The sequence below is a fragment of the Amblyraja radiata genome, chromosome 7, assembly GCF_010909765.2.
Source record: "Amblyraja radiata isolate CabotCenter1 chromosome 7, sAmbRad1.1.pri, whole genome shotgun sequence".
NCBI lineage: Eukaryota > Metazoa > Chordata > Chondrichthyes > Rajiformes > Rajidae > Amblyraja > Amblyraja radiata.
The window spans coordinates 55,250,941-55,264,548 of record NC_045962.1 but is presented as its reverse complement, the minus strand read 5'-3'; the positions used below and the strand labels follow the sequence as shown (position 1 = coordinate 55,264,548).

Here is a 13,608-nt window from a genome sequence, read left to right as displayed (position 1 = left end):
CTGCCCTGCCTGATTCCATGTTGACAGGAAACTTTTAGCGCTGGCACTAATGACTAATCTCAGCGCTGGAACGGATAGATAACACGAAAAATCAATCATGTAAAATGTCACCACTCCCTGACAGCAGCTTAAATGTAGTCCATGCTTGGTCAGATGTGGTTTGATATCAAGGACAGTCAATCTCACCATGGGTATTCAGCATTTATATTTGTTTCAACCACAACTGTATTGAGACATGGAGAAGAGTGCCCCAGAGAGGACAAACATGAAGCAGCCTTAGAGCATCATATTGCTACTAGTCAAAGTACTTTATTTCATTTTTCAATGAATCAGTAATTTTCTATATTAACTACAGATCCAGTTGGTCCTGCAAAAGTAATCATCAGCTGGCATTGCATCAATATGTCTTGTGCATTGATGTCATAGCTTTTTCAATTTTCAGAGCTTTATTTTATTTATGCTATCACATATTGGCTGAAGGCTAGGCTCTGTGATGTTGCAGACTTCAGGAAGGACAGAGAAAGGAATTAGGATTTCAGGTTGGTTGCAAACAATATAGGCTTTCTTTTGCACCCACATGCTGAGCTCCACCACTATAATTGCAAATGTGCTTAACAAGACTGCTCCATGTGCTGACACCTTCTTCTAAGCTTGTTAATGAACCAGTTCGTCCTCTGGCTTCATTATAATTGTAGAACAGGGGTTTTGCCAGGGAAGGATGTTGCAAGTTGCTGTGTGATGCAATTAGGCTTCTGCTGGTTCACAACATGTACGAATACACCATTTTTAAGCTTTCGCATTTGTTCTAAATTTATACAATTTAATAGCATGAGAACAAATGAAGCAAAGAGTCTTCAGTGTGAGGTTGGAATGCCACAAGAAATGTGTACCAATCAGTCCTACCTGTGATGTCTATGTAAAATAAATGCCAGCGCCCCTTGAGGCCAAAAGCAGAAGCTGGCAAATGTGCCTATGCCTCGTGATTGAGGTCAGGTGACCTTCTAGAAGTTTTGGTTGGTTGTTCAGATTAGTTCTTTCTTACAAGATGATGGACGTGTATTCATTGTGCTAGTCGCAACAGGGCCTTACAGCAGACATTACACTACCAATGATGTATTGGATCAATGCACAATACATCAGAAATTGACAGGAGTAGGAGGAGGAGTAGGCCATTCAGCCTTTCAATGTTTAGTTAGATCATTACTCATCTTAAACAACATATTGTATGATCCCTCTCAGATACTACTGATATCTCAGTTCAGTGACTGAGCCTCCACAGCCTTCTTAGATGGCGAATCCCACAGATTCACCACTGTCTGGGTAAAGAAATCAGACATGAATGGTTAATCTCTTTTTCTGAGACTGAGTGGTTCTAGACATCAAGGTTTAGGAAACGTCATACCTATATCCACTGTGACAAACCCCACCCAAATGGTTTGTGTACACTTCAAATGAGATAATCTCTGATACTTTTAAATGAATAGTCTGCTTAACCTCTGCATATTGGACAACTCCTCTCCTATCCCAGGAAACAGTTGTGATCCATCGCAGCACTCCCTCTACCGCACTTGCATCCTTCCATAGATTAGGAGACCAGACGTGCATACAAAATTCCAGCATAATCTCACAGACTTCAAACAATCTCTTCTCCTGTACTTAAATCCTCTTGCAGTAATAGCCCCGTCCCACGGTACGAGTTATTCCAAGAGCTCTCCCAAGTTTAAAAAAAATCAAACTCGTGGTAAGCACGGAGAATGAACGTAGCGGGTACGTCTGAGCTCTGGGTCGTCTCTTATCGGCTCATAACGCTAACGGCAGTTACTTGGGAAGACTCGCTAACGGCAGGTAAGCATGGGAAGACTCGTGAAGATTTTTCAACATGTTGAAAAATGTCCACGAGAGCCCCGAGTACCAACGAGTGGCCATTACCGTAAATCTCCGAGTTCGAATCAGGGCAAATTCGGGAGGACTGTTGGAATGAACTCGTACTGTGGGACAAGGCTTTAAGGCCAACAGATTGTTTGCTTTCCTTGCTATATTGCTTGCAGATTGCTTGCTATACCTGCACATTACTTTTCAGTGATCCATGTACAAGAAGACATATGTCACTTCGGATATCAAACTCATTCAGTACCTGGAATGGACAGAGTGTCTTATCACAAAGGATTGGATAGACTTGGCATGCATCAATTCGAGTTTAGAAGAGTGAAAGTGGACTTGAATGTAATATAAGATCATGAGAAGTTTTGACAGCAGATGTGGAGCAGTTGCTTCATCTTGCAGAAAAATCAAAAAATAAAAATTACAATTAATATTATGTTGTTGCTCAGTTAAGATAAAGATGGGGACATTTTTTTTTCTCATAGAGGATTGTGGGACTTTGAAACGCTTCTACAAAGCATGGTGGATACAGAACTCTGCATATGTTAAGGGAGAAGCAGAGGATCCTTGATATGCACAAGTTCAATAGATTTTCACAACAGAGAATTATGGATCAAGATTACAATTAGACCACTATGCCCGTAATAAATTTCCGAACAGGCTCATTGGGCTCAGTGGCCTCCTCCTGCTCGTGAAAACACAGGAGACTGCACATGCTGGAATCGCATGTAAAACTGACAGCTGGAGGAACTCAGCAGGTTAGGCAGCATCTGTGGAAGGAAATGGACAGCCAATGTTTGAGTCAGAACCCTTCTTCAGACTGATCACATCCTAAAATGACCCCCTTATTTGAACTCTTTCCCGAAGCGATTGTTCCAAATGTTTTAATCCCACCTGGACCTGCACCTATTTCTCTCCTCCTCTCCTTCCACCTACGTTCCTTTCTCTAGCTTCAGAATTTGCAACTCTTCAGATCTTTTGGTCACACACCTTTTGTCTTTTCATCTCTGGCCTTTGCCCAACCATCTGCCTATCAAAAAAACCCTCCTCTCTTCCAACTACCTGTACCTACAATCAGTCTGAAGAAGGCTCCCAACCCAAAACATCACCTATTCATGTTCACCATTAATGCTGCCTGACCCGCTCAGTTACTCCAGCACTTTGTCTCTTTTTTTGTCGAAAATTAGACACTTTTCATAAATCCAAATTAATGCTATCTAACCTTATAACATTTTTCAAGTGTCCTGTTGACTTTTTTTCTAAGGTAGTCTCTTGCATTTTGCCCTCTACAGATGTCAGGCAAACTAGCCTGTTTCCTCTCTCCTACTGAATTAGTCCAAAGATGGGTCCTGACCCGAAATGCATCTGTCCATTTCCCTCCACAAACGTTGCCTCACCCACTGTTCCTCCAGCAACTCTCCTTTTTTTTGCACAAATTCCAGCAAGTGCATTCATTCTATTGTGCCTCCAATTACTTCTACCCATTGGAATGCAAGACTGTAAGCTGGTATAGAACTGCCAATTGACTGCCAATGGCAAATTAAAATGAAGAAAAAAGCAAGCTCAATATTTAATCACTCCATGGAAATGTATCAAGTCAGACAGTTTGGAACACTATTATAATGTCAAAGTATTCTACAAAGCCTGAAAAGCTTGTCTTAAAATTTGCCCAAAATGCTGCCAGATATAGGATGAGATAATGGCTAATTATCACAGTGTAAGAATATTAAAGCATAACATAAGGACCCTGTGTTACAAAACAACTCTCTAGATTTACTTGTTGATCTGGCTCTTCTTGCATAACTAACAAATGGCTTTGGCATTCACACAAATGAAGTCCCCTTTTAGATTTAAATTTTTTTTTTTAACACATAAAAGCAAAATCCAATGCATGTGCAATTAGAACATTGAGATTAGCCATTAGGATGGTCATTATGAGATGTTAAATCCTCAGGCAAAATAGCAGTCTGAGCTGATGTGTGTCTTATCACAACTAGAGTAATTTCAGAAGTGCCTAACAATTGCTTGTCAGAGAATTAAGAGGGCCATATGAGTGATAGGTCTGCATAGCATATCCACAACTCAATATTAAGGAACAGAGAAGGAATTAATATAAAAGATGGCTCTTTAGAAACTGACAGCTCACTGACCATCCAGTGACTTGCATCTATGTTTGTAAGAGAACCCTCTAAAAACTACTGAATACCAAATACCACATATCAAAGGGATCTATTGGAGGTGCCACCCCCACATCCAGCGACGCCTCCTTCCTTGAGGAGCTTAATCACTTCTATGGCCGCTTCGACAGGGACAATCTAGAGACAGCCATCAAGGCTGTGCTACCTGCCGATCACCAACCCCTCACTCACCCCCTACGACGTATACGTGGCACTGAGTAGGACTAATGCACGTAAAACTGCTGGCCCTGACGGCATCCCCGGGCGCGTGCTCAGGGCCTGTGTTGCGCAGCTGACAGACGTCTGGACTGACATCTTCAACCTGTCACTTGCCCAAGCAGTTGTCCCCACGTGCCTTAAAACCACCTCCATCGTGCCAGTGCCAAAACACTCCACTGCGGCAAGCCTCAACGACTTCCGCCCAGTTGCACTTACCCCCATCATCACCAAGTGCTTCGAGAGGCTGGTCCTGGCACACCTCAAAAGCTGCCTACCCCCCACACTGGATCCCTATCAGTTTGCCTACTGCAAGAACAGGAGTACGGAGGATGCCATCTCAACGGCACTTCACTCCGCCCTCTCCCACCTCGACAACAGAGACACTTACGTAAGAATGCTGTTCATCGATTACAGCGCAGCATTCAACACCATTATACCATCAAAACTGATCACCAAACTCGGTAACCTGGGCATCGACCCCTCCCTCTGCAACTGGATACTGGACTTTCTAACCAACAGACCCCAGTCTGTTAGGTTAGACAAGCACACCTCTTCAACCCTCACCCTGAACACCGGCGTTCCACAGGGCTGTGTGCTGAGCCCCCTCCTCTACTCCCTCTTCACCTATGACTGCACACCTGTACATGGTACTAACACCATCATCAAGTATGCAGATGATACAACGGTGATTGGCCTCATCAGCAACAACGATGAGTCGGCCTACAGGGAGGAGGTCCAGCACTTAGCAGCATGGTGCGCTGACAACAACCTGGCCCTTAACCCCAAGAAGACCAAGGAGCTCATTGTAGACTTCAGGAAGTCCAGGGGCGGCACGCACACCCCCATCCACATTAACGGGACGGAGGTGGAACGTGTTTCTAGCTTCAGGTTCCTGGGAGTCAACATCTCCGATGACCTCTCTTGGACCCACAATACCTCAACTCTGATCAAGAAGGCTCACCAGCGTCTCTTCTTCCTGAGGAGACTGAAGAAGGTCCATTTGTCTCCTCAGATCCTGGTGAACTTCTACCGCTGCACCATCGAGACCATCCTTACCAACTGCATCACAGTATGGTATGGCAACTGCTCTGTCTCCGACCGAAAGGCATTGCAGAGGGTGGTGAAAATTGCCCAACGCATCACCGGTTCCTCACTCCCCTCCATTGAGTCTGTCCAAAGCAAGCGTTGTCTGCGGAGGGCGCTCAGCATCGCCAAGGACTGCTCTCACCCCAACCATGGACTGTTTACCCTCATACCATCCGGGAGGCGCTACAGGTCTCTCCGTTGCCGAACCAGCAGGTCCAGGAACAGCTTCTTCCTGGCGGCTGTCACTCTACTCAACAACGTACCTCGGTGACTGCCAATCACCCCCCCCCCCCCGGACACTTATTATTATTTATTCAAATCATTTGCTATGTCGCTCTTCCAGGGAGATGCTAAATGCTTCGTTGTCTCTGTACTGTACACTGACAATGACAATTAAAATTGAATCTGAATCTGAATCTGAATCTGAAAAAGGCAACCAGAATAATCAATGACCCACACCACCCTGGCCACATTCTCATTTCACTCCTACCATCGGAAAGAAGATGCAGGAATCAGAAAAACTGTGACCTCCAGGTTCAAGAATTGCATTTTCCCCCCAATGACCATCAAGCTCTTGAACACCACATTGCAATAACCTCGACTATAAACTGCAAACTGTCTTTGGTTGCACTAAGGACTTTGGGTTTTTATTGCACTAGTATTATGGTTATTAATTAATTTAATTTTTGTTTATGTGTATTTATGTTTACACGCCTGTTATGCTGCTGCAAAAATTTCATTGTTGGCACATATATCAGTTATAATATAATAATAATAATAATATATCTTTTATTGTCATTGCACGTCAGTGCAACGAGATTTAGTGTGCAGCTCCACTGATGTACAAGAAAGGTAAATAAATACAATACATAAATAAATAAATAAACAAGCTGAATTGATTGACGTGACCATCTGAGGGAGACTGTCCAAAGGGGGTGGGTGGGGGGTCACTCATTAGGGCCGGTTCAGAGCCGCTATAGCTCTTGGGATAAAACTGTTCCTGAGTCTAGAGGTTCCGGCGTAGAAGGCCTTGTAACGTCTGCCGGAGGGAAGTAGTTGAAACAGACCGTGGCAGGGGTGTGATGAGTCCTTATGGATGCTGAGGGCCTTCCTAAGGCACCGCGTGTGGTAGATGCCCTCCAAGGCTGGTAGCTCTGTCCCGATGATCCGCTGCGCTCTGTTGACGACGCGCTGAAGAGCTCTCCTCTCCGCCTCCGTGCAGCTGCGATACCACACAGAGATGCCATACGTTAGTATGCTCTCTGTGGTGCAGCGGTAGAACAATGTCAGCAGCTGTTGGGGCAGACCAGTCTTTTTTAATGTCCTCAGGAAGAACAGTCGTTGCTGTGCCTTCTTGACCAGCGCGGCGGTGTTTGTGGACCATGTGAGGTCTTCTGAAATGTGAGTGCCCAGAAACTTAAAGCTGGACACTCTCTCCACACTTTCCCCGTAAATGGAGATTGGGGCGTATTCTCCAGAATGGGACCTACTGAAGTCAATAATCAGCTCCTTGGTCTTGGAGGTGTTTAGTGCCAAGTTGTTATTGGCGCACCTGTTAAATGCTCTTGACTCTTAACATAAAGCCAACTCCAAAATAAAATTGAATCTCAAATGTTGCATTTTCACATAAGGATTCAACATCTCATAATGACCATCCTAATACCCAATCTTGATTTTTTAATTACACTTGCATTAAATTTTGTTTTTGCATTTAGTTTGGGAATAGCTTGGGTGCATTGAGAATTACATCACTCAAGGCAAGTAGATGTTAGGGATATTAGGGTAACTAACTTCTTCTGACACTAATGGCACATTGAGATATAGAAAGATAATTAGTCCCCAGTTTGCTGTTTAAAGCTGCTTAAAGTACCATGATGATATTTGTCCAGAAACAATGAGATTGACTGTTGGCAGCAGCTAACTTACCTACAAGCTCTAATCATACTCAGTGATATTTAATTTATTAACAAAATCTAACTATTTTAATTGTACACTTATTGTGGACCAGCAACCACTGATACCACTGTGACAGTCAAATCAATTTGGGTAATACTTGGAGGCAGGACATTAGTCTGCAGCAAACTAAACCTATTTACTCAGCAGGATTCATTCAAACAGTATATCAAAGCAGTCCAGAGTTTATTTAAAAAGACCCTGTACAAATTGGTCAAAAGTCTCAGTAACTCCTCACTTTAAAATGTGTGTGCAGTACGGAGAAACTGCAGGGCGGAGCACTCACATAAAGATTGTGTGTTGAAATCAATCTATCTGCGGAAAACCTACGGAAGTCCTTAGATGTTTAGCCACATTAGGGTGGCTATCACTAACTGCACTAACCATAGTTGTAGTTTTCTTCTTTTTCTACTTTTTACACGTTTCTAACGCAACATTTTTTTACCTTTTCCACAATATTATATTTTGTATTTGGAATGGAATTATATATTTTATTTAAGGAGATATGTCCGGATGGAAAACCGACGAGACCTAAAATTCATCTACCTGATGTTCGGGTATAAGGTAGGGTTTAGTGTGCTGAGCCATCTGCTCTAACATAGACCACTCTAATCACAAGATGCAAGACGTTAATAGGAAAATTGGGGGTGAAGGAATTAAATTCTGTAGCTGGAATGTTAAGGGAATTAATGAACCAATCAAGAGAGGTAGAGTATTAGCTCATTTAAAATCACTTAAAGCAGATATAATATTTCTCCAGGAAACACATCTTAAAAAGGAAGCACAACATAGATTGAAAGCAAAATGGATTGCTAAAGCGTATCACTCTTCATTTTCACATAAATCGAGAGGGGTTGCAATATTAATTCGTAAAGGTATACCCTTTAAACATATATCAACGATAGAAGATATCGAAGGCAGATATATTGTATTAGTAGGGGAGTTATACCCAAAAAAAGTGACTCTCCTTAATGTGCATGGACCAAATTTTGATAGCCCCCTGTTTTTTAAGAGAATACTCAACATTATCCCGGAATGCACACAACATAACTTAATAATCGGTGGAGACTTAAATTGTACACTGGATGCTTATTTGGATAGATCATCAACAAAGAAATTAAAAATCTCAGTCAAGTGAATTTCTAAACTCATATATTAATACTACCAACATTAAGAATGTTTGGAGAATTGAAAACCCATCCGATCGAGAATATTCATTTTACTCACCAGTGCATAAAACCTACTCAAGGATAGACTATTTCTTAGTAGACTCTAAACTTATCCCATTTACCTATAATTCGCAATATCATAATATTATAATCTCGGACCATGCTCCACTAACATTTATGATTAAACTAAACGGAATGGCCGAGACACAGTCACAATGGAGACTTAACCCCCAAATCTTAAAAGAAAAGCTATGTAATGAATACCTCGTAAAACAGATTCATATGTTTTTTGAGGCTAATGATAGCCCTGGAATCTCTGCCTCTCTTCTTTGGGAAACATTTAAAGCATTTGTGCGAGGAGCATTAATCTCTTCCCAATCATTTCTTAACAAAGGGAATAGGGCCAAACAACAGACATTGGAAATGGAAATAAGGCAATTAGACATAGAAAATGCAGCAGCACCATCTATGGTAAAACACAATAAAATTGCAGTACTGAAATATAAGTTAAACAAGATACAATCAGACCAAGTTATAAAACTTTATTAACATACAAAACAATTACATTTTGAATTTGGTGATAAACCACAAAAACTATTAGCGCGTCAACTTCGTAAACTGGACGGGGAAAAAACTATTTACAAAATTAGATCAGACAAGGGAGAAACATTAACACTGCCTAAAGATATTAATGATGGATTTTTACAATACTATCAAAAACTGTACTCATCTAAAACGACAGAACAATCAGCAGGAATGGAAACATTTCTACAGAAATGTAATCTTACGGGTTTAGATCAGAAAGAGAGAGAATCACTTGGTGCTGAAATTACGGTAAAAGATATCGAAGAGTCCATTAGATTTTTTAAAAAACGGAAAGGCCGCAGGTCCTGATGGTCTAAGCTCTGAATTTTATTTAAAAAATTTATGATCTGATTTCTCCCCGCCTACAGACACTGTACAAATACGCTTACACTCAACAGAAACTCCCAGAAACTCTAAATGAATCTACAATCATACTTATATCAAAAACGGATGAGGATCTTGAAGACCCAGGTTCATATAAAGCAATAGCTCTCTTAAATACTGATCAGAAAATATTAACCAAAATCCTATCTCATAGATTGAGTTTGGTGATAAACAAATTAATACACCCCGACCAAACAGGTTTTATTCCAAAACGTTACTCATTTTATAATCTGAGAAGACTATTCAATATTATATACTCAAATAGAATTCCTAATGCAGGTCAAGCAATTATTTCGTTAGATGCTGAAAAAGCATTTGACCAGGTAGAATGGTCATATTTATTTTCGGTGATGGAAACATTTCAACTGGGAGAGAAGTACTGTGCATGGGTTAAATTGTTATACTCGAACCCAACAGCTAGAATATTAACAAACCAAATGTTATCAACTAAATTTAATCTTTCTAGAGGTTGCAGACAAGGATGTTCACTATCCCCACTATTATTTGCTCTTGCAATTGAACCATTAGCAGAAAACATTAGAACCCATCCAGGAATACACGGGTACAACACTAGAGACACAAGTAATAAAATTTCTTTATATGCAGATGATTTACTAATATATATTACAAAGTTAGAAACTAGTATTCCAAATCTATTAAATCTAATAACTCAATTTGGTCAGTTTTCAGGATATAGAATTAATTGGAATAAAAGCGAAATCATGCCAATAACAAAATTCAATTTCCATACATTACATGGAAAACACTTCCCAATTCAATGCTATAAAAATGATCTTCTTACCGCAACCACTGTACCTATTTCAATTAATCCCGATATATATCCCAATTTTTTTTTCTCAAAAAAGTCGATTCCATTGTTACAAGCTTTATTTGGGATTATAAGAATCATAGAATAAGTAAAAAACATTTATGCAAGTCAAAGATAAATGGAAGTTTGGCCTTGCCAAATTTCTTGTTTTATTTCTGGGCAGTCCATATTAAAAACATGAATTTCTGGCTGGAAGAAATGAATCAACAACCAGATTGGTTAAGGATGGAAAAGGAAGACTGTTTACCTTTTGAAATTGGTTCGATTATATTTGCTCCCACAAAACTGCACAAAAAAACCTATAAGGAAATCCCTATAATACATAGTGGAATACGAATTTGGAAACAATTAAAAAAAGCTTTAAAATTGAATAATATACCACTATGTCTTCCCATTGTAAATAATCCTTTATTCAAGCCATCCATATTGGATAAAGGTTTCATACAATGGAAAAATTATGGAATTAAAAAGATTGGACATCTTTATAGGAAAGGCATCTTTCTTTCATTTCAAGAGTTACAACAGAATCATGGACTGCACTCAAATAATTTCTTCAGATATCTACATATTAGAGATTATGTTAAATCTAATACACAAGTTTATAGGACTAGGGAACCAGAAATTCTTGATGAATGTTTGAATAAGCATCTTAAACAACGAAGTACCACCAATGGAACTATATAGATACACATGGGAAAATTAATTAGGTCATCCTATAACGAAAGATATTTGGGTCGAAAGTTTACAGCATATACATCAATGCTCGTTAAATGCCAGACATGCTTTAATACAATTTAAAGTCTTACACAGATTACATTACTCCAAAATAAAACTAAATATAATCTTCCCACATATTTCTCCTATTTGTGATAAATGTCTGCATCTAGAGGCCAATTTAACACATACTTTTGCAAATTGTACAAAATTAAACATTTCTGGACTGATATTTTTGAAATAATTTCTGAAGTTGTTAATACTAAATTGGATCCAGACTAAAAATTAATAATACTTGGGACATCAGAACAAAGTTTAACACTCACAACAAGCCAAAGAAACTTCCTCGACTACAGTATAATAACTGGGAAAAAATTAATATTAAAATTTTGGAAAGGCCCTATAACCCCCACAATTAAAATGTGGATTGTGGAAATGTCAGAGACCCTACATCTAGAAATAATTAGACTTGTCTTGATGGACAAACAAGAACCTTTTGTTAAAATATGGGCTCCATTCATTAACTATTTGAAGGGATAGATTGGCCCAGCACGAAAACCCAACTGAAGCTTGAACTCAGGATTAAATGAAAAGTTATACTTTATAATCTACAAATTTATCCCCAATGACGTATTATAAGTAATTCATTCCACCTTTTCTCTTTTTTGATATTTGTAATTCTTTTTTCTCTCTTTTTCTCTCTTTCTCTCTCTTTCTATCTATATTAAAAAAACCCACTAGAAGCAGAATTAATTGAAAATTGAAAATTTTAATAATGTATGATTGATGTATATGTTTTTTTACTATAATATGTAACTATATTTTATAATATGTTTGCTTCTAATAAAAATATTTTTTTAAAAAAGAAAAAAGAAATCTATCTATCACATGCAGTATTACATCTTTAAGCATAAATGATGGGCAATTATCCAATTTTCATTACGATGCTTGAGAATAGTGGTAGTAATATATCTAACCATATTTATTTTACCCATCTAATTTCTGTGGTGGCAAACTTTCAGTACATGACTTGTGTCTTACACCAATACATCTTATTTAATATTGTGGATAATGCAAATCTCTTCATAATGGGCATTTCTCCACCAATAAATTATAGACAAATAATTATAAATATGAAAATATGAATTTTTTCTAAAGGTGCAGTCTTCAGGCAAACATGTCATCGGACCATCCCAAGATTTTAATAAAAATAACTTTTTTGTAAAATGTTTGTTTTACTCCGAAACATTTTGTGAGCATTAATTAGTGTAATGAACAAGGAAGGTATTAGATAACAGTGATATCTAACGAGGACTGAAGATACAAGATAGTGAAAAAGCCCTCAAGATCCTTTATCTCCAGAGATGCTGCCTGATCCGCTGAGTTACTGAGTTAGCACTTTGTGTCTATCCTTATTCACACTACCTATTCGAAATCTATTTGAACTAATAATAGTTTCAAATTAATTCCATTAACTTTACACATTTAAAAACAATTTTACAATTGGCAACAAGTCATTTGTATGAGAGAATTTGTATAAACTACAATGCCTATACTTACCAGCTCGTAATTGAATGTGTCTATCATTCCCAGTATAAGGGTTTGAATTTCTCCAAGTTTTCCTTTCCCATACATTGGATCCTGCATGTAACCAGATGTGGGGCAAGTTATTAAATATCTCAAATACACATACGTCAAAGTAGGACAATTAGGTCAAAATTCATTAGAAAAAAACTTTTTAAAAGAGCTTTTATTTAGAGAAACTGTTCAAAGGTGGTGCAAACACCACTATTCTCAAGTATTGTAATGAATGCTGCTGAGGATTAGACAGAAAAGGCAAGATGAAAGGGATAAAGAAGAGAGTACTAAGTTAGGCAAACATAGTTAAGGTTTTCTGGGGCCAACAATTTTTGGTTTGCTGGCCCAATTTTTGCACCAGCCAACAATGGGTCATTATGGGCTCATCATGGCTTCTTTGGTCATCTATTGGCGGCCCTGATTTGTTCTGATCTTTTCCTACATCCAGTTTCCCCCCCTTATACTTTAAATCCAAAGAAGGGTTTTGACCCAAAAAGTTACCCATCCTTTTTCTCCAGAGATGCTGTCTGACCTGCTGAGTTACTCCGGCATTTTATGTCTATCTTCGGTATAAACCAGCATCTACAGTTTCTTCCTTCACATGGTTACAGTTTACTGTCAGAAGGCAGAAAAGATGAATGGAGAGATTCACAGAACTGCAGTGTTTGTACAGTAAAGTAAGGCTGGAATTGAATGTAGCAACATGGGGTAACTGAATGTAGCATCCTGGAATGCAATTTCATTGACATGGGTAAGAACATGGTTAATAGAAGACCAAGGTTTTGAAGCAGATAAATGCAAGGAACATTATTGAATGAGAAATTATTCAGGAAATAGGTCAGGATAGTATTTTAGAAATGTAGCTTTAATTTGATGAACTATACTCCAAGAAATAAAGTCTTAGCCTGCCCTACCTCTCCTGTAACTCAGTAGTCAGCCACAGTAACTCTGCCACAGAAGGTAGTTGAGGCCAGTTCATTGGGTATATTTAAGAGGGAGTTAGATGTGGCCCTTGTGGCTAAAGGTATCAGGG

At 39.0% G+C, this 13,608-nt stretch overlaps 1 protein-coding gene across 5 annotated transcripts in view; it reads right to left on the bottom strand.

Annotated features, from left to right (window-relative positions):
• The window catches only part of vps8 (VPS8 subunit of CORVET complex), a 420,899-nt gene that overhangs the window by 165,351 nt on the left and 241,940 nt on the right, over window positions 1-13,608 (bottom strand). For all 5 annotated transcript variants that reach the window (XM_033024588.1, XM_033024585.1, XM_033024586.1 and 2 more), the window contains one exon: window positions 12,558-12,638. In XM_033024588.1, coding sequence (XP_032880479.1) covers window positions 12,558-12,638 — 81 coding nt within the window. The remainder of the gene's footprint in view (window positions 1-12,557; window positions 12,639-13,608) is intronic.